Source organism: Esox lucius, chromosome 16 (genome assembly GCF_011004845.1).
Source record: "Esox lucius isolate fEsoLuc1 chromosome 16, fEsoLuc1.pri, whole genome shotgun sequence".
NCBI classification, from domain to species: Eukaryota; Metazoa; Chordata; class Actinopteri; order Esociformes; family Esocidae; genus Esox; species Esox lucius.
This window is the reverse complement of record NC_047584.1, coordinates 31,472,060-31,493,548: the sequence shown is the minus strand read 5'-3', so window position 1 is coordinate 31,493,548 and position 21,489 is coordinate 31,472,060. Positions and strand designations below refer to the sequence as shown.

Below are 21,489 nucleotides of genomic sequence, written 5' to 3'. Positions count from 1 at the left end.
AAAACAATGCTGTTGTTCTTTCCTTTCTGCAGAGCTCTTCTGCTTGGTCTGGCTAGCAACCCCAGCCTAAAGGAAGTGTCTTTGGACCTCAGCTGCTGTGAGGTAAGAGCAGCGAGAGATCCCCCTCCCCTTTTATCTATTTGATTGTTCATAGTATTTATTTTTCTCCAAAGATCGAAGAGGATTGGAATATGTAGGAGTCCATTATGCGTTAATGTTGGGGCTTACTTGCACTATGATTTTTTGTGTAAACTTGCAGATATAGATCGAGATTCCACCTTCTGTGATAGTGTGCGCCACATTTTTGAGAGAGCCCCTTGGAGCTTTGCAAATGTCAAGACAATTGTCTGAACTGTCTCCAGTTTCTGTGCAATGCACAATGTCTCTCAGTTTTCCATTCAATTGCTCCATCATTCATAGTACATTGAACATGTAAATTCAAACTGAAATTATCGGGATTATGCTAACTAAGACTAAGCCTATCTAGTATCTTATTTTTTTCATTGTAAATAAGGCATTACTGTGTGTGTGTGTTTTAGGTCTAACTATTCTCATGGGGACCAAATGTCCCAGTGAGTATGGTAAAACCAGAAAACATTTGACTTAACAAAAGTAAATTTCCGGCTCAGGGTTTAGGTTTAGGGTCAAACTTAGAATTCATTTCAGTTAGGATTGGAGTTTCTTTAAGGATCAGGCGTTGTTGGTTAAGTTTAGGATTAAGGTTAGGCATTACATCTATGTAGAGTTTTAGCATAAATGTTACTTTATTGAGGTTAGGGTTAGATTACGGTTTGGTTAAGGTTAGCGTTAGGGTTAGGTTTAGGGTTAAGATTAGGGCAAGGGAGCATGCAATTTGTATTTTCTGGTCCCCATGAGGATAGCAATACAAACTTGTGTGTGTGTGTGTGTGTGTGGGTTCAGTAGGAAGTCCCCTACAGTATTATAGTAGTTTTTCCTGCAGATGAAAGACACATTAGTCATTCTCTTCATAGGGTGTTTCCAGAGAGAGGCTGTGTCCACATCCCCACTGATAAGTCCAGCGTAAACACTGTTTGACTGTGGTACTTCTCCTGTTAATTACCCTCTGGCCAGCTGGTGGGTCGAACAGCATGATTACCAATGTACTCCTGACAGAAATGTAATCTGCCGGGGCCGACACTGTAGCAGGGTGTGTTTAAAGACCGCAAATGATATGCCCTTTTAAATCTTGGTTATTTAAATAGGGCGAAAATTAGTGACTTCAGTTTAAAGTGAAAGCCCCATTGGCTCACAGCAAACGGCTGTTAGGACATTCAGTCACAAGGGCATCTGAAACAAGTTGATGTTAGCCTTTATTTCTGTTTATATTTAATCTGTTTGAGCCTTGGGACAGAATTTCAACAAGATGTCTTGGGAATAGGCAGGTCTTTTTTACCAGTGGGTTGTCGGTTCAAATCCCACAGAGAAATGGAGCTGTTTTGATGTCGACTGGCTAGCCGTGTAAATGCGATGTGATTAACCTTCCGAATAATAGTAATCTGTTATTATAACTACTGCTTATCGTTGATGACATTAGCAGATATGCTGACACACAAGCAGCTTTGTCGTCCTTGGTTGTTTTTTAAATTAAATTTAGCTGAATAAGCTTATTCAGTTTAATAATCCTAAAGTGTGTGATAGCGTTGATCATTTTATAGTGTACATCCCCAAGCACTCTGTTTCATTATGAATTTCTCCTCAGGAGATCTATGTGGCGAGTCCACTATAAAAACTCAACATAATGGATCACTTGGCAGAGAGAAACGAGAGGAAGTTGGAAGGAGATTGAACTTAAAATGCTAATTATGTTGCTCGCGCGCGCGCGCGCGCGCGCGCGCGCGCACACACACACACACACACACACACACACACACACACACACACACACACACACACACACACACACACACACACACACACACACACACACACACACACACACACACACACACACACACACACACACACACACACACACACACACACACACAATAATCTGCACACAAACACACCCACTCACAACTAAACTAACCCTCTTACCCCTTGATAGATTCTGTGATTGTGCCAAAGAGAACACAATCAAACCACAGTTTGCAGCAGGAATACCCGTTAGCAAATCCCAGGAAAATATTTCTGAAATTAAAAGCGCAGCTGAGCTGAATTGTTTACTTGGTTTTCTATCTTTTGAGGCTTGTAATTGCTAACCATTACAAGTAGTGTTGTTTTAGTGTTTGCATTATGTACGCCTGCTAGCTTCCCAAATTGGATCCTACACTCTACCATGTGCACTATTTTAGCACAGGCCAGTGGGCCCCTGGTCAGAAGAAGTGCACTACATCAGGAAAAGGGTGGCGTTCAAGGTGCAGCCCTGCTGTGTGTGGAGCTCTGTAACCGGATGATCCAGACAGGGGTCACCTCCCTCTGTATTGTTTTGCTGTTCCCACTAATTGCTAGCTGGCTGTTGTTACTGTCTGATGCTTGCTGTTCTCTCCCCCTTCCTGCTGCTCTAAGCTTGGCCACTGTGTAAGTATGACCTTGACTAACTTCATACTGACTCCTGGCTGCATACTGGCTGCATACTGACTCCTGGCTGCGTACTGACTCCTGGCTGCGTACTGACTCCCGGCTGCGGACGTACTGACTCCCGGCTGCGGACGTACTGACTCCCGGCTGCGGACGTACTGACTCCCGGCTGCGGACGTACTGACTCCCGGCTGCGGACGTACTGACTCCCGGCTGCGGACGTACTGACTCCCGGCTGCGGACGTACTGACTCCCGGCTGCGGACGTACTGACTCCCGGCTGCGGACGTACTGACTCCCGGCTGCGGACGTACTGACTCCCGGCTGCGGACGGACTGACTCCCGGCTGCGGACTGACTGACTCCCGGCTGCGGACTGACTCCTAAGAGTGTTATCTTGTGCCTTCATTAATTTCATCACCCATGTCTATATGATCATTCCATTCCTAAACCTTGATAAAGAGGCTGTTTTGTTATTCATTTTACCACTGAATGCATATTGAAGTGATTGTTTTGTGCTTTCACCCTCCATGTAGTCATTTATTTGATTTTGCTTTTGAACACCTGAAGCTCCACTTTCCGAAAGTCAGTTTTCAGTTTCAGCTAAGACTGTCTTGCTGTCCTGGGTCACAGATCTCATCGTATCCTTTTCTTGGTTAATAGCTCAGGTCTGGGGGCTCACAGATCCTGGAGGGCTGCATTGCTGAGATACCCAACATCTCCAGTCTGGACATCTCTGATAACGGTCAGACTAAAGACATTATGTCTGTAGATGCACTAGGTCAGACTAAAGACATTATGTCTGTAGATGCACTAGGTCAGACTAAAGACATTATGTCTGTAGATGCACTAGGTCAGACTAAAGACATTATGTCTGTAGATGCACTAGGTCAGACTAAAGACAGTATGTCTGTAGATGCACTAGGTCAGACTAAAGACATTATGTCTGTAGATGCACTAGGTCAGACTAAAGTCATTATGTCTGTAGATGCACTAGGTCAGACTAAAGACATTGTCTTATTTGCTCTTTTCTGTTTCCTGCAGGTCTGGACTCTGAATTGTCCACTCTGCTGGTCTGGCTGGCCAAGAACAGGTCAATCCGACATCTTTCACTGGGGAAAAACTTCAATAACATCAAGTCAAAGTAAGACTAGGGCGCGTTGGGCTGAAGATAGAAGCGCACACACACATGGACAGTCTTCTATGTGATTTAAATAAGGAAGAGACAAGGTTTTGCTGCTCAGGGTTGGTTTATCACCGGGGGGGTTGGTTTATCACCGGGGGGGTGGTTGGTCTATCACCGGGGGGGTGGTTGGTCTATCACCGGGGGGGTGGTTGGTCTATCACCGGGGGGGTGGTTGGTCTATCACCGGGGGGGGGGGGGTTGGTCTATCACCGGGGGGGGGGGGGGGTTGGTCTATCACCGGGGGGGGGGGGGTTGGTCTATCACCGGGGGGGGGGTTGGTCTATCACCGGGGGGGGGTTGGTCTATCACCGGGGGGGGGTTGGTCTATGACCGGGGGGGGGGTTGGTCTATCACCATTTGGGAGTCCTGTACTGAATTAGCATATTCTCCAACTGTCTTCAGATAGAAGCATATTGAAACAGGACACACACACTTCATACACACATGGCGTATACATAACAGACGCTGTTTTTGGCTGCATCAACCTGATGGTTTGTTTTCTCTCTTCATCAAAGGAATCTGGCTCCTGTCCTGGACAACCTGGTTCATATGATTCAGGAGGAGGAATCTGTGAGTTGTGGATCAGGATGAACTGAACCCTTTCTCTCTTCCATAGTCCTCTGTCCTATTACATTTTACTCAGAATATAGATTTTCTGGGTCCAACCTACTTAATTGCCATATAAAGTGTTAATTGCAGCGACCACTGCGTCAGGTTTCTTCATTCTCTGGATCGTTTCTGTACATATTAAACTCAATTTATTGTACATTTGCAACAATAGCACCGTATTGCACTGCTTTCAGATACTACATTCCTGAATAAGTGTGAGACAAACTGAGAGGCAGACAGAAAGGCAGCGAGATTGGGAGACGGAGAGATGGACCGAGACAATTTGACAAAGAGATGGACAGACAATGACTCCGACATGGACAGAGACAGAATGAGAGAAGGGACAGAACAAGAGAGAGGCACTAACCTAATGTCTTTCCACTGAATTTAAACACAGTGAATATCCATGACAAGATTCCCTTCGATCTGAAGAGCCCTACAATCACATTTATTTTCATAAAGCCCTTTTTCCATCAGCAATTGTCACAGAGTGCTTCTATAACTTGTCTTGACAGTTCAGTTTGTAAACCTGGGCCTTTGTTCCTGCATCCCGGTTCTCCTGTGAGGTTTGGCCCTGCCTGTCCTCCCAGCCGTCCTCCCCCACAGGGGGGAGATGGATGGTGTAACGCGGTATCTCTGCTGAATCACTGTGCCTGGGCGGGTGGAGGAGGTTACTGCTGGTTGTGGGGTGGCGGGTGGGGGGGGGTGCTGTGTGTTATCTGCTTGCGCAGGTGGAGGCTGAGTGTGATGGATGGATGAGGGGGATGAGGACGGATGCCCACGTGGATCCCCCATCAGCTACAGAACCGCTCGGCCTTCCAAACAGGCCGTGTCCTAAATGGGGCTATGTTCCCTTCCCAGTGCCCTACGTCACACCAGGAGACATACAGATCCCTTCCCAAGTAGCACACTCTGCCGGATGCCATCGGGACCCGTCCACACAGGCTCTGTCCTGGTGGGATCGACATAATGTTTCGCATGACAGCAGAACGCCCATCTGTCCGAGCGGCGGCCGCTGAGATGAGAGTGACCCTTCAGCTGCTGCTCAGAAATATGGCGTGCCACTTTCGTTCGCGGAGTTGACGAGCTACGAGACGACTCAAACGGATTGTGTGTTTATCAGGATCGCTATTCCTCCGAGGACCCACGACACACTTTTTCCAGTGAATAGGTTGTGGTTCGTGACACACAACAGTGTGGAGGGCAAATGGAGGCATGTGACTGACTGATGAATTACATGTCACGGCACCTGTCCAAATGTAGAGATGTGGGTCAGCATCTTGGCAGGCTGGGCAGAAATGGTTTCTGGTTGGTGATCTCCTCTACCCCCTGATTGGCTTGCAGTGTCGGATCTGACGGTGAGAAAAACACGAATAGACAGTACGGCATCATTTTTAAGTCCTTAAGCAGTCGCGGTTATCCAGAGCCATTCACTGGAGCAGTTGGGATCAAGTGCTTTAGTAGATTATTTTTCTTTACCTTTTTACCTTGGCAGCTTACCGGCAACCTTTTGTTTACTGGCCCCACGCTCCTGACCTCAAGCTATCTGCTGCCTGTGAAGGCATTTTGTGGTCCTGGCATACAATTAAAAATGAATGGGTTTTACTTTTACTGACAGCGTGTCTTCTCAGAGAAGAGAGACGACACGGCGGGAAACGGCAGATGTCGCTTTCTGGTCCTTAAATGACCTCGGATTCCCATTCAAACGCACAGCTCTCTACCACCACAGCTCATATGCAGGCCTGGAAGTGCTCTCCACTGGCCGCAGCGAACAGACTGCAAGGCTTTGGGGTGGTTGGAGGAGATAACCATCAGCCATTTGTGGATTAGGGAGGGAGAAGAAAAGAGAGTCAGAGTGGGTTTTGGAGTATTCCGCTCCCTTCAGGCGTCTGATTGGTTAAGAGACACAAAAACAGGCAATACTCTAGTTCCACTAGATAAGCTATAGAGCACAATCCCGTAGTCGTCTACCTGGGTCCACAGATGCTGTGAAAGAGTAAGTAGATGAACTCTGAACCCACACAAAGCAGGGTGACCATAACACAGCCTTTATCATCTGCTCCCCCTGGTCTGCACTCTGCCAAACCAGCTGGATACTAATCAGGTCCCCAGTCCAAGCTGTCCTCCAGTCAGCTGTCTGATCTGTGCTTGTTATCTCTGTAGTCAAGGTTTTTTTAGTTGCCTGTCGATGTGCCGCACCCCGCCGAGCAATGAGATGTTTAAAGGATTAATAATAGCTTTGACCTCAACGTGGTTTCCTCTAAATGTCTGACTGCATTTCCTCCCAGTACTGGGCCTGGAAAAGTATCTGAGGCAGCCATTTGAATGATTTGATGATTTCTTCGGCAAATTAAATAAAAAGAAATGTCAGGCCAGAAAAATCCTGTGTGAATTGATATCCCTGCTGAGAATTGCCAATTAGGTGGACATTGTTTAGTAAGATCAGAGGAGGAAAGACTAAGCTACCATGCATAAAAATGAGGAAGGACTAAACTACCATGCTATAAAAGGAGGAAGGACTAAACTACCATGCTATAAAAGGAGGAAGGACTAAACTACCATGCTATAATAGGAGGAAGGACTAAACTACCATGCTATAAAAGGAGGAAAAACTACCATGCTGTAAAAGGAGGATGGACTAAACCACCATGCTATAATAGATGTGAAGTTGGGCAGATAATGTGGTTGCTGTGTATTGCATATTGCTGTGTACCACACTTTTCCGTTCTTTAAAGCCAAGGGAAAGTGTGTGTTTCACATAGGATAGAGTCACTGTGTCTCCCACTGATACTTCAGCACTTCATCCAAGCTACGTTGGGTTGTTATAAAGGCCCTTTGTGACACCTGCTGATGTAAAAGGCCCTTTGACATTGATTGACGGGCGGAGTGACGAACATACCGTCTGACCTAGTGACTGATGGACTGACAGACCGATCGACCAATCCACCGACTCGCTTGCTTTCTGGTCACTGATTTAACCGGTCGACCCTCTTCCCTTTTTCCGCTCCCCAGCCGCTGACGTCCTTGTCCCTGGCCGACTCCAAGCTGAAGGCCGACCTGACCATTGTACTGAACGCCCTCGGCAGCAACACCTCCCTGACCAGGGTGGACATCAGCGGGAACGCCATGGGGGACATGGGGGCTAAGATGCTGGCTAAGGCCCTGCAGATCAACAGCAAGCTCAGGTGAGAGGAGGAGGAGGAGGAGCTTCTCCTGATGCCTGAACGGCTCTTCGTAGGTGTCGATGGTTATGAGCGGGGGTACACTGAGGCATTACTCCTGATATAATAAATAATCTTTTTGTGCAGATGGGACCGTAAGTCTCGGAATTGCATTGATGTGTATTGTTGAGTGACTCTGAAAGTCTTTGTTCTGTTTCGACAGGACTGTGATCTGGGATAAGAACAACATAAGTCCTCAAGGTCTTCAGGATGTAGCAGCAGCACTGGAGAAGTGAGTATGATTTGGTGTGTGTGTGCACGTGCGTGTGCGTGCGCGCGCTTATTTTTAATTGCTTTTGGAGGCTTACCTAACATGTATTCTGTTGGGCAACTGGAATAAGATTGTATGGTAAGTGCTGTAAAAACCACACATCATCCTGAGAAAACCATCCCTACCATGAAGCATGGTGGTGGTAGCATCATGCTGTGGGGATGCTTCTCTGCATCAGGGCCTGGAAAGCCTGTGAAGATAGACAGCAGAATGGATGCAGCCAAGTACAGAGAGAAACTGGGAGAGAAACCTGCTGAACTCTTCAAATGACCTGAGACTTGTGAGAAGAATCATCTTCCTGCAGGACAATGACCCCAAACATACTCATGTGTACCGTACATCACCACAAGACCAATAGAAGTGCTGGTTAATGGAAGTGCTGGTTAATGGAAGTGCTGGTTAATGGAAGTGCTGGTTAATGGAAGTGCTGGTTAATGGAAGTGCTGTGGTTAATGGAATTGTTGCAACAAAAAAAAATCCCACTCTTTTAGTCGTCTGTCTCCTAATTTAGAGAGGAAGTGAAAGATATTAATATCCACTCTGTCACATGTAAAAATCTGCCCTCCTCTTTTGTGTCTGCAAATCTCATATTTCATCCTCATTTAAATTGCTTCCACCTCTTCTAATTGCAGTATTACAATACAGTAAGTGCTGGCTGGCTTGATGCTCTTTAAGCACCCACCCATAAATCTCAGGAAGGCTGCTAATTTATCTGCTTGTTGATTTGGATAGAAGGAACCCCTGTGATGTTGAGGAGAGAAGGAAGCAGGAGGAAGTGAGAGAGAGAGACTGAGAAAAACTTGAGAAAGATGACATGTTTTAGTCGCTGGAGTGAATTGTGGGGTTCATCACATTTACAGCTTTGGTCTACTTATTCTCTTCCTTCCAGCTTTACATAAGTGAAAGACCTACACAAAAGGACTTAAGACCAATATCATTTTCTTTTACAAAACCCTTTCACTTCCAGGCTTAGTACAATGTCCTTTCACTTCCAGGCTCAATACAATATCCTTTCACTTCCAGGCTCAATACAATATCCTTTCACTTCCAGGCTCAATACAATATCCTTTCACTTCCAGGATCAATTCATAAGTCCATAATGCCGTTGAAGTGAAAACCAGTGATGTACCCTCTAAAATGAATACTGAGGTCCTAAAGGCCTAATGTTGTTACCGCTAACTACGAGGCAAGTAACATAGCTTAGTTTTTCACTGGAAGGCGGTCAGGTTGTGGGTGTGTTCACCATTGGTAGGAACTGGGGACTTCAAATTAAAACTAAAATGTAAGCAGCCTTGCCCATGTAAAATGTGTTCTGAATACTGAACCCTGGGGCAGAGTTTTATTTTTCAATTCAAACTAATTGTAATGTCTTGGAGATTTCAGAATCTCTTTCCAGGAGGTATTGAATGTTCTCCAGCAGGCTCAGTCTTCATTAAAATTTGCTCTAGAATTAGGGGCTGAAGTGTTGCTGTCTAATCAGTAATCCCCACCAAGGACAATAGACTTATCTCATTGTAAAGGTTGTTCTATGTTATTAAACATTTTAAAAGTACTTCCACAAAGTATGAACCTTTGAATGTGAAGACATACACGAATGACACAGCTTGGTTTTTTTAGGAAAATACATTTCACTTGCATTGAAGTCCTGATTAAACCTATACTGGGTGTAATGTCTAGGAATGTAATGCCGTGACATCCGTTTGAAAGCCCTGTCGCTTAATGAAACCTGTCCATTCTTCCCGACAGAAACTCTACGATCCGGTTCATGCCTATTCCCATCATCGATGCTTCTCAGGCTCTCAAAGCAAGCCCAGAGAAGACTGAGGACGCTTTGCTCAAGGTGAGCCACAGAGAACGCCACGTGAGGATCGACCAGTTATCCTACACGGTGTTGTTGGAAACCAAGTCGGACATTCAGAAGGGGCGTGGTTTGACTGGGACTGGAGGCTATGGGTAGGCATGACGAAATGGTAACGGAATATTGCTCTTCCTCTTCTGATCAGATTGAGAACTACTTGTTCCGGAACCATGAAACTCGTAAATATCACCAGGAGCAGGCCTATCGACTTCAGCAGGGCATCGTTACCACGACAACCCAACAGGTGACGCGCTCTCACACACACACACACACACAAACCCACAGGCATGGCATATTTGCACATTCCAGCGTCCTTCGACAAAACGGTTATCGACAGACTAACAGCAAGCGGTGCGCTAACTAATTGTACAACTCAGGAATGTGGATTTCTAGAGAGAAGTAGCATGTCAGGCAGCAGACATAAATGACCCGGCTGGCATAACAGAAAGGCCATCCAAGGAGGAGCTGTTGCTGCCGTTTCAGGCAGGATTTTGAGTGTCGCTGTAAAGGACTTTCACACAGGAAACATAATTTTTCTTGGGAGGAGGGTGAAAGAGGTTTCAAGGAGCTGGCCCTGGCAAAGAGCATGGATCACAGCAATCATGATGAAAACGTGCAGCTTGCACCATTACGATCACAAAATCACATTTCCTGAAATGGTAGCGAAGTGCCTCAAATGTAATGGTATTACAGAAGACGAGGCTATGCTCGATGACTCATTCGACGCTGAAGATGTGGGTGAAATTGAAGGGCTTTAATTCCCGCCTGTTCTAGCCAAGGAGAGACTGTTGTATAGAGATTGTATTATCGTGACATCAAAGCTGAAGACTAGTCGAGATTCTGCTCAAGATGCTCTGAAGTCCTGCCAAGATTATTTCTGTCAGATTGTCTTTTATCTTGGGATGAGTGGGTGATTCGCTCTTGTGGTGGCCTCTCACTGCTTCCATTGTTTTCTTTGTTGTGTGCTTGGCTGGGGAGAGTGAAAAACAGTTTTACTCCTTTGTTGTCGACTCCTCTTCTTAGTCTTCTCCTTGTTTATCTTCTTCAGATGATTGACAGGATCTGTGTGAAAGTCCAGGATCACCTGAACTCCCTGAGGAACTCTGAGACAGACATGATCCTGGACGACGTCAAGACAGCAGAAAAACTCATGAAGGACGCCAGGAACTCCAAAACGGTGAGTGGGGACAGAGATCGACTCGTTGTTTCAGTTTCAATAGTGCTTATTCTCTTGGGCAGCAGAGAGAATGAAACCATTTTCTCTCAGCGGACGTTCTGCAGAATGAATGCCCAAGCAGTCAGAATGTTACGACCATTTTTCTAACTCTCCTCCCCCGCTCCCCCACTCTTCCTCCCTTCCCCACCTCCTCATTCCCCCAGCTGCTTCCTAACCTGTACCACCTCGGGGCAGCGTCCAGAGAGGAGGTCAACGGCCAGTCGGTGGGACCCATCCAGGAGAAACTGGAGTCCATGGCAGGGGAGGTGGCCCGAGTCATGGATGAACAGCTACAGGTATGGGTCGGCGCCGGTCCATCCTGGGCACTCCGTTATCGACCCCAGTGCTTACACATCCCAGTGGTAATCCAAGTTGTGGGCGCGACCCCTCGTGGGCTTGTGTAAGTGTTAAGGTGGACACCCTAAAGAAATGTACATATGTGGTGGGGGTCTCCAGGAAGTTTGGCTAGAACATAAGGGTCTCCGGGAAGTTTGGCTAGAACATAAGGGTCTCCGGGAAGTTTGGCTAGAACATAAGGGTCTCCAGGAAGTTTGGCTAGAACATAAGGGTCTCCAGGAAGTTTGGCTAGAACATAAGGGTCTCCGGGAAGTTTGGCTAGAACATAAGGGTCTCCAGGAAGTTTGGCTAGAACATAAGGGTCTCCGGTAAAAGGCTTTAGGTACCACTGCCTTGCAGGTTCTAGTTCTTTGTTCCAGACGGCTCCCAGGAATGAGTGCTGGAAGGAGCAGAGTTCTGACATGTTGGACATAGTTGACAGTGTGAGTGGATGTTATTTCTCTGGGCAGCATACCTGTCAGGTAGACCGACATCTATGTAAACATCCTCATCTTGTCTGTCTCTGCCGCCCAAACACACACACACACACACACGCACGCGCACGCTCTGATTGATTGATTCTGTCTGCTCTCCAGTTGCTTTTCAAAGAGGACCCGCTCAGGTTCTTCTGTTTAAAACACCTCAGACATATCGACCGTTCAGACGTCCAGAACGGAGATGGTAACAGAGTACAGACGAGATCTGTGAGGAACCGGGCAGTACACACACACACACATATATTACACACACGCAGTGAACACACACAATACACACATACAGTGCACACACACATAATACACTTTGCACACAGTGGTCCTAGTATGTCTTTGTATCGTAGTGAGGGGAAGCCGTGTGGAATACAAATGACCTGGTGTGTGTGTCTGTGCAATTAACCTCCATGTGAATAGGGAGAGACCAACCACCATTGACTGCCTGGCTGGGGTTTGACTGCCTGGCTGGGGTTTGACTGCCTGGCTGGGTTTGGAAACCCAGTGAGTTTCACACCCGCAATTCCATTTCAATTCATGTCAATTCAGGAAGAGCACTCACATTCAAATAGATTACTTATTGTTTGAACTGTGTTGGTATCAAATATTGATCAACTAGAATGTAGAAGTAGAATATGATCAAGATTCTTCAAAGCTGCTAGAGTGTCTAGCAGTCTCAACGCCCGACTCCTGAGTCCTTCCTGTCTGTCTCCACGTACCTGTCTCCCTGACCTCCCCTTACTGTGGGCCTGTCAAGAAAATATATACTTCAATGTGTCTGTGAATACCACCGCCGTCAACCTGTATCATCCCTCTCTGCCGTTTGTTCTCATCCTGGATGATGGGCAGCAATGCCTTTGTATTTTTGGCTCTAGTTTTATCGACTGATTTCAGATACACTCACAGCCCTCACTGACTTAGGTGGTCCTAATCTGCACCTGAGGGTTAATGTCATTTAGAAGTCATCTGTTTGAGACTTTTTTTTTTTTTTATCTATGTTTTTCTTATCTAGCCACGATGCACTGGACACAATATTCCCTGTGGCACACTATTCACTATATCACCCTATTCCCTGTGGCACCCTATTCACTATGTCACCCTATTCCCTGTGGCACACAATTCACTATGTCACCCTATTCGCTGTGGCACACTATTCACTATGTCACCCTATTCGCTGTGGCACACTATTCACTATGTCACCCTATTCCCTGTGGCACAATATTCACTATGTCACCCTATTCCCTGTGGCACACAATTCACTATGTCACCCTATTCCCTGTGGCACACAATTCACTATTTCACCCTATTCGCTGTGGCACACTATTCACTATGTCACCCTGTTCCCTGTGGCACACAATTCACTATGTCACCCTATTCCCTGTGGCACACGATTCACTATTTCAACCTATTCGCTGTGGCACACTATTCACTATGTCACCCTATTCCCTGTGGCACACTATTCACTATGTCACCCTATTCTCTGTGGCACCCTATTCACTATGTCACCCTATGGTCCTGTTTGTTCCCCCAAGCGCGAGGCCCTGTAATAGAAGTGTTTTTACCAGAGTGTCTGTCAGACTCATTTCCTCCAAGAGGCACCACATCAGGGTGGAGTCCATCCTGAAGGGCCGTCTGAAGACATCTGCGGTGGTGGTTAGTGGTCGTCCTGTAGATCTAGTTTCATCATGGCCGTCTCATTCGTCCCTGACAGGCTCTGCTGGAGTCCATGATGGATGCGGCCGAAGGTCTCTGTCCCCATGTGATGAAGAAGACCAATCTTCGTCAGGACCTGATCAAAGCCAGCACAGCTAAAATGGTGGTCCCTCGTAGCTTCGTGAAGAACACCCTGCTGGAGCAGTCTGGAGTTGACATCATTAACAAGATCAGGTTAGATTGGGGACACTGTGTGTGTGTGTGTGTGTGTGTGTGTGTGTGAGAGTGTGTGTGTGTGTGTGTGTGTGAGAGAGAGTGTGTGTGAGAGTGCAAGACATTATTTTCTACTATAGAATCAAATTGCTTTAGAATGAGTTCTGTTCAGTTGTTGTTCTAGCATGTTCTAGCATGTTCAGTTAGAACACCATAAGGTTGTTCATGTATGCTGCTCTTTTGGCCCGGGCTGACTGGCCTCTCTGTCCCTGAATCACTAAAGCATCTTTCTTCTCTCCTTCTCTGTTCCTCCATCCATCCACCTACCCCTCCATTTATTCCTCGGCCCGTGTGTCTCCGTCCCAGTGAGGTGAAGCTGAGCCTGGCTTCCTTCCTGTCAGACCGTATCGTAGATGAGATCCTGGATGCCCTGTCTGGATCCCAGCACACCCTGGTGAGTCACTACTCCTCGTAACCATCGCAGCCAAAATGTTCGGGCAAATTCAATGATAGAACCTGTTAGAAGCACGGCATTACATTCAAATTAGGATGAACTAATTTCCTGTGGCCCTCTAGTCCAAGGCCTTTCAGAGAGTGTCGCTTGGCTTAGATGTTGGACTTGATTGTAACCTGGGGCCCCTCCTGTACTGGGAGATACCGCCTAGTGTCTTTAGTCAGCGCGTTCTTCTACCCCGGCCAGGCGGACCACCTGGTGCAGAAGGGCCGCCCCCTGGTGCAGCAGGACTCCGCGGACCTGGATGTCTCAGAGGAGAGGGCGCCGAAGCGTGCCACTGTGGAGCTGATGGAGGCGGAGAGGCTGGACGACCTGGAGACATGCATGGTACACCGCTGTTCATCTGCCGTCTGGGGTCTGAATCCCAGATCCGCCACATGCTTTTCTCGTGTCAGGGCTGCCACTTTAGGAGGGCTTTCCATGCTAGAGGCGTGCCGAGCTAATCTTGGTTTATCGTCCGGCCTTCCTACTTCCAGGACAAAGCCCTTAATCTGCCGTTTAAGTTAACTGGTTCCAGCTCTGATAAACTGGTTGATCCTCCGGGTCGCTCTGGGTCAGAGCGGCGGCCGAACGACTACGACAAGCTGATTCCTTAGGAATGTTCCCAGAGTGTAATCGTGTGGTCTTATTGGCCACTGGCCCTAGCCTCTTCATGGTCTATTCAAACGACCACGCGCAGGTTAAGTCAGGAGCACTGACTGGGTATAGAAACTGAGTTTGGAGACGTTGAGTGAGTTAGCGCCTGTGCTTGATAGTACTGGTCTTGCTGTCCCCGAAGCATCTGTTGTCCATCTGCCGTTGTTGGGGCGGTGGTTTAACCAGCCTTTACATGCATCCCTTTCCGGTAGCTAGTGTGGTGATGTGCTTAATGAACCTTTCTCCCTCCCGCTCTTTATTCCTCCCTAAGTGGAGCTTTTTATCAGGCTCGCCTCTGCTGCCTGTCTCGGTGTGTCTCCTTAAGAGGATAGTGTCTGTCTGTCAGCCTGTCTGTCTGTCAGCCTGTCTGCCTGTCAGCCTGTCTGCCTGTCTGCCTGTCAGCCTGTCAGCCTGTCTGCCTGTCTGCCTGTCTGCCTGTCTGCCTGCCTGCCTGTCTGCCTGCCTGCCTGTCTGCCTGCCTGCCTGTCTGCCTGCCTGCCTGTCTGCCTGCCTGTCTGTCAGCCTGCCTGTCTGTCAGCCTGCCTGTCTGCCTGTCTGCCTGCCTGCCTGTCTGCCTGCCTGTCTGTCAGCCTGTCAGCCTGCCTGTCTGCCTGTCTGCCTGTCTGTCTGTCTGCCTGCCTGTCTGCCTGTCTGCCTGTCTGCCTGTCTGTCTGCCTGTCTGTCTGCCTGCCTGTCTGCCTGCCTGTCTGTCTGCCTGCCTGTCTGCCTGCCTGTCTGTCTGCCTGCCTGTCTGCCTGCCTGTCTGTCTGTCTGCCTGTCTGTCTGCCTGTCTGTCTGTCTGCCTGTCTGTCTGCCTGTCTGTCTGTCAGCCTGTCTGCCTGTCCAGTCCCTGACAGGTTAGTAGGCGCCTGCTCACAGACCATCCAACTGAGCAGAGTGATTCTGCTTGTTTGTTTCATGTGATTTAGTGGTTGATCTAATCTGTCTGTGGTTTTCCTACGGCTGGAGGTTAATGTACCAGAAAGCCTTTAGCATGTATTCCTTTCCAGTGTTTTCCTGAGCAGACTAGATACCCATCAACCTTAAGGCTACTGTCTGGTGTGTACAACACTATCAGTGTGTTACTGCATCGCCTTGGGCAGTAGAGGGAATGTACTGTGGTATTAGCAGTCCTGTCTGTCTGAATGACTGCCTGCCTGTCTGTCTGTCTGTCTGTGGGCCTCTGGGGTAGACTGGGTGTAACTGGGCTGTGTTGTTTCAAACGGTGTGTAGTTCTGGATATAATCAGTGTTCCCTGACACTGGAATAGGGAGGTGGGAGGGAGAGAAATGGGGGGGAGAGAGGGTGGAGGAGCGATGATGGAGGGAGAGGTGGAGATGGGTGAAGGTGGTTTATTGACTAAACACTAGAAACATCCTCCTGTCGGGATCATATGTATCTCTGCTTCCCTGAGAGAACCTCTATATGCATAATTAGCTGGACAGCTGGGCTTATGATTGGTTAGTCAAACCACACCGGCTTGATGTACAGGAAGACCAACTGGGTCGTGTAAGTGTGTGTGTGTTTTACTAAGCTGGTGGGGAACAGAAACACTTACAAAGAGGACCCTGAAGAAGGCTATCCCTTAGGGGTTAGGTTTAGTCAAAAGGTTATGTTTCGGATTAGTGGTTAGGTTTAGGGTTAGATAGAGACAGACACAACCTATACTGTATGTTTGTGTTTCTATGTGAGTCAAAGTCTAACTAATTAGACCGATAAATATAAAGGCACATGTAGTAGGGTGTTGGAGTGAGATGCTTGTGGTTCTAGGTACCAAAATGGCAGAAAAAATGTATATTATTTAAAAGAATATGAATTTATGAAAATGTGAGAAGAGATCCAGGATATAAGTAGACACAAAAGAAGTGCGGGCTCCCTCCATCACCTTGTGCCTCGTCTACATTAGCTCTGTTGGTTCGTCCTGTGAATGCATTCAGTGTTCCCAGGCTATTGTTTAACAATGGGAGCAGATACCAGCGGTGATACCAGTGGCGATACCAGCGGCCTCCTGTCTCCCAGTGTCAGTCAGCTCAATGCCTGTCCTTGTCCGTCGTGGGGGGTTGTGTGTCCAGGTCCGAGTACAGTAGTGTCAGTGGGTAGCATCGCACGGCGACCCCGCTGAGGGGGTCATCTCCCTGGGGTCCCCCATACGGTGGCTGGCACCGTCGTGCTTCTGGCCCGCATGGACCGCGGAACAATAGGGGTGGTTGTGTTCCGTGGGGATCCACGGCAGGTTTCCCATCTCTCTCGCTGTGTGTGTGTGTGTGTGTGTGTGTGTGTGTGTCAGGTCCTGCAGTGAGATTGCCGCTATCCATGTGGTTTTTATGTGTAGCGTTTTTTTGTTTAGGGTGTACCATAATACAGTAGATTTCTCTTAAGAATGATCTGTGTCAAGGTTTCTTCTGAGCATATGTCTTACCATTTGTTTTGTGTTTTGATGAATCAAACATGAACACTTCATATTCAGTATCGATTTTTACTGTGTTTTACCAGACACTCTTATGTGGAGGGTCTTCCAGTAGTGTGTGAATACATTTAAATTTTTTTGTGCTAGGAGCCACTCCAGAGTCTTTCATTCTCTGTTCTGTATCGGTGTATCTACTAGTGTTCATTTCTTTCTTCCTTTTTTTTTCTCTCTTTGCTAAATGATACTTTAAGAGATCGCTTTCTCTAATGTGTCTTTTTCATTTGACATCTTCTCTTCTCTGAAGTCATTGAGCCTTTCTTTGTCTTCTCCCCTTTATCTTCTGTTTTGTTCTTTCTCTTTGTGCCTGGTCCTATTTTCCTTCTTCCTTCTTTTCTTTCCATCTTTGCTTCATGGAGACTTTATGCTGTACTAGTGTAAGTAACTCCTGTCCTTTCTCTTCTTCTCTGTTCACTCTTTTTCCCTTTCTTTTCTGTACATGCATCTAAGGTCACCTTTCTGTTTGTCCGTTTTTCTCAGTGGGACTGTTCAATACGGCAGTGCTAAAGATCTCCCTGTTCATTTCTCTTCAGTCCCCCATCTCTCTCTCACCTTATCTGAGCCATCAGAATGTGGCAGGCCTGAAGGTCTCTCCTTCTCCCTAGTACAGCTGGGCCGTACATCAGCTGACTACTGAGTGGGATCTGATGGTTTCGATCTGGCCCTGCCAAAGATTCAAGCTATTTTAGCATCTAATACAGTAGATGGAAAAAGAACTGTTAAGCTGGTCATGAAACACAATTGGATGAAGAAGAAAAAAAAAAAATCTATGGGCCACCAATTTAATAAAGAAAATGGCTGCCGGTGATTCTTGAGTGTGGGGACCTGAAGCAGTTTGTGATCGTATCTTGTAAATAAATATATCACTTGGTGGTTCCCTCACTGCATCTACTCTACACTGCGGTCTGGTACACCTCACATTATCATAACCATTATTATAATCACAACACGTCACAGACATTGTCACAATGTCAACACAAGTATTGTTTTTTCTACAGTCACTTTGTGAGGCATCAGGGTAAAATGGTTTTGTTTAGACTGTATTCATGACTTAAATCTAATTCAATATGAGGCTCTTTTTCTTCGGGGGACAGTCAGTAATCTGATCTCAGAGGCTGATGAGATGTGGTTAATGTTCTTCTATAACCCAGAAGGCCTGATGTGTTCCCTGTCCTGGCCAAGTCTGCAGCATCCTCAGCGGAAAGCAATTTTAAATCCTGACATCTCAAAAATATGACCGGCTTCATTATTGCCCATGTCTTGTCTCTTTCTTGTCTTATGAAATATGTATTACTTTATTTATACTCTCCTCATTCCCAGGGTGGAAATTGTGAGGATAAGAACATGTGATTTAAGAGGGGTGGTTTAGTGGTCAGGACTTCTAGAGGTTACCAGTGGTGTCCTTTTGAGGTATCCTGTCTCTGTGTTGGCACACTGGTGTTTTTGACAGAGAAATGTGGGGTTGTTTACTTTCTAGATAAAAACATTTATCACATACCAGTGTCTTATGGAAACCATGTGCAAACGTTTGAACCCAGCATTGAAATATTGCACTCAGTGAATTGTCAGTGTGTGTGAATTGATATCCCAGTTGTCTGCCAGAGTGCTGGATAAACAGCAGTAGGTAGGTTTTTTTTGGTAGTTTTTGGAGTTTCTGGCGAGTAAATGTTTTCTGTGGTTTCTAGATGACTCCCAAGTCCAAGAGGAAAAGCATCCACAGTCGAATGCTTCGGCCCGTTTCTCGTGCCTTTGGTGAGTTGCCCTCCAGACTTGTATTGAACTTTGTGTCCGGGGAGATCTTCTAATAGCTTGGTTCACACGGGCATGCCAATTCCTTACACTACTTGGTCTTTTGGTCAATAACATCAGATCTCTTTTCTGTGATCATTTAGTGAAAATATTCTCTTTTTTTTTTATTTGTTTATGTTGTGCTTGAAACTGATACTTGACAAAATATTTCTAGTTCTAGCTAGTGATCAAACTTATTTATGTATTAATATTAATTTCTTAATAAGTAGACTCACAGTAAACATCAAATAAACCCAAAAGGATCTTTAGACTTTTTTGGTGTTTTGTCTAGACAGTGCTGCTAGAAAGATTAAGAAAATGTTCTGAATGAACTAGACATAATTCTTCCACAGTCTGACAAAATTTTTGACTGTTTGTTCTCACCATTTATGTGATCGTGTGACCCGGCTGTGTCCTGTAGAGATGGAGTTTGACCTTGACAAGGCCCTGGAGGATGTTCCTATCCATTTGGAAGACCCCCCAGGTCCTACCCCTTCCCCTGCCTCCACACTCTCCAAGCTGGAGAAGAGGCCGCCCGGGGCCCTGGGAGAGCTGCCTTCTGAAGAAGGCAAGAAGCTGCAGCATTTCACCAAACTGCGGCCTCGCAGGAACAAGAAGATGCAGTCCAGTAAGATACCAGTGAGTACCACATCCTCTCCAGAGTGATATCTTTAATTTACTGTGGGATAAAACCATAGAGACATAGTGCTAGTGGTTAAAAGGCTGTTTTAGCCTTCAAGTCCTAGAAACTATTTAGGAACTAAGACGGCCCAGTAGATCACTTCAGATCTATTACAAAACTTGTATTTGAGTGAATGCAGTAAGACAACACTTTCTAAAACAAATTATCATAATTTTTTATTTAGTTCTGTCACACAAAAGAGCAAGGAGACGCTACGTTTTATTACATGTCAAGTATTGCTCCCACACATAAAACAAGACCAGTCCTTTCCTGGCTCATTGCACAGCTGCAACTGGGTTTCCTGTCCTTCTCTCTGGCAGCAGATCAACAGAACCGCGTCTCAGGACGGGGAACCGAATGGCCTGCATGTCAGAGTCGACGAAGGGGTGGACGAGTTCTTCTCCAAAAAAGTCACAAAGATGGACTCCAAGTAAGAACGCCGACGTGTGAGAAGTTACCTATTCCCCTCTGTCGTGTCTACATAGGATAGGTTAACTCTGTGTCCTGTCGTGTCTACATAGGATAGGTTAACTCTGTGTTCTGTCGTGTCTACATAGGATAGGTTAACTCTGTGTCCTCTGTCGTGTCTACATAGGATAGGTTAACTCTGTGTTCTGTCGTGTCTACATAGGATAGGTTAACTCTGTGTTCTGTCGTGTCTACATAGGATAGGTTAACTCTGTGTTCTGTCGTGTCTACATAGGATAGGTTAACTCTGTGTCCTCTGTCGTGTCTACATAGGATAGGTTAACTCTGTGTTCTGTCGTGTCTACATAGGATAGGTTAACTCTGTGTTCTGTCGTGTCTACATAGGATAGGTTAACTCTGTGTTCTGTCGTGTCTACATAGGATAGGTTAACTCTGTGTTCTGTCGTGTCTACATAGGATAGGTTAACTCTGCTCTTTCAGCAAGACGTGTTGTCCTCTGTTGTCCCAAGCTGCCTCTATCAGATGAACATAACGTGCCCAAATGGTACTAATTCTCTCCCCCCTCTGATCTTTTACTCCTCCCTCGTCCTCCTATGCAGGCGGTCTCTAAAGAGCTCAGACTCCCAGGACGGAGAGAGGAAGAGGAGCAAAGGAGGCTTCCTCAACCTCATCAAGTCCCGTTCCTCCAAGTCTTCAGACAAAGACAAGTCCGAGAAGACCCAGTGTAGCCCGGCCCCAGCTCCAGTGGCCAGTGTCCCAGAGGAGCCGTCCTCCCCCAAGGCCCCGCTGAAGAGCCAAGCTCCAGACCCCCCCACCAAGGCCAAGGAGCCCAAGAACCCGCCCAGCCAGCCCCTGGACAGCAGCAGCTCGGACCGATCCGAGGAGCTGCGGACCCCGGACTCGGTGGATGAGGCGTCGGAGGGCAGTCCGCAGGGGGGGCGGCGTTACGGCATCCAGGTGATGGGGAGTGGACTCCTGGCCGAGATGAAGGCCAAGCAGGAAAGACGGGCTTTTGGATCACACAAGGTCAGTACTGGGGAATCAGGACTAAGGTATTGATATAACTACACCTGTCTGTTCTGGTCAGTACTAGGGAATCAGGACTAATGTAATATAATTTTACACCAGGAAACCGATACCACTGTATGTATTTGTCAGGCTTCTTTGGGCTGGGGGAGGGGCTTCGGGTCCCAACTGGTCTCACCTGGATCATCAGGGATTGGATGTTACTGTCTGTGTTTTCTCTCCATGGGAGGTACGGAGGTCAATCCCTCCTCCCAGACCTGTTTTTCTGGGGCCGCGGGGGAAACAGATGGACCATCTCTGGTTGGGGCTGGGAGGAGTAATCAATACTGCGATTAGCACAAAAACTGGCTTCAGCAGGAT

General features: G+C 46.9%; 1 protein-coding gene across 5 annotated transcripts in view; it reads left to right on the top strand.

The window, feature by feature from the left end:
- LOC105008569 (F-actin-uncapping protein LRRC16A) overlaps window positions 1-21,489 on the top strand; it is a 72,219-nt gene that overhangs the window by 44,303 nt on the left and 6,427 nt on the right. For 2 of the 5 annotated variants that reach the window (XM_034286943.1, XM_034286947.1), the window contains 18 exons: window positions 33-102; window positions 2,530-2,541; window positions 3,203-3,284; window positions 3,584-3,683; window positions 4,241-4,295; window positions 7,347-7,519; window positions 7,719-7,787; window positions 9,573-9,666; window positions 9,830-9,928; window positions 10,733-10,861; window positions 11,065-11,196; window positions 13,436-13,611; window positions 13,957-14,044; window positions 14,291-14,431; window positions 18,890-18,956; window positions 19,414-19,631; window positions 19,995-20,104; window positions 20,703-21,129. In XM_034286943.1, coding sequence (XP_034142834.1) covers window positions 33-102; window positions 2,530-2,541; window positions 3,203-3,284; window positions 3,584-3,683; window positions 4,241-4,295; window positions 7,347-7,519; window positions 7,719-7,787; window positions 9,573-9,666; window positions 9,830-9,928; window positions 10,733-10,861; window positions 11,065-11,196; window positions 13,436-13,611; window positions 13,957-14,044; window positions 14,291-14,431; window positions 18,890-18,956; window positions 19,414-19,631; window positions 19,995-20,104; window positions 20,703-21,129 — 2,242 coding nt within the window. The remainder of the gene's footprint in view (window positions 1-32; window positions 103-2,529; window positions 2,542-3,202; window positions 3,285-3,583; window positions 3,684-4,240; window positions 4,296-7,346; window positions 7,520-7,718; window positions 7,788-9,572; window positions 9,667-9,829; window positions 9,929-10,732; window positions 10,862-11,064; window positions 11,197-13,435; window positions 13,612-13,956; window positions 14,045-14,290; window positions 14,432-18,889; window positions 18,957-19,413; window positions 19,632-19,994; window positions 20,105-20,702; window positions 21,130-21,489) is intronic. The other 3 variants (XM_034286944.1, XM_034286946.1, XM_034286945.1) reach the window with 3 other exon arrangements.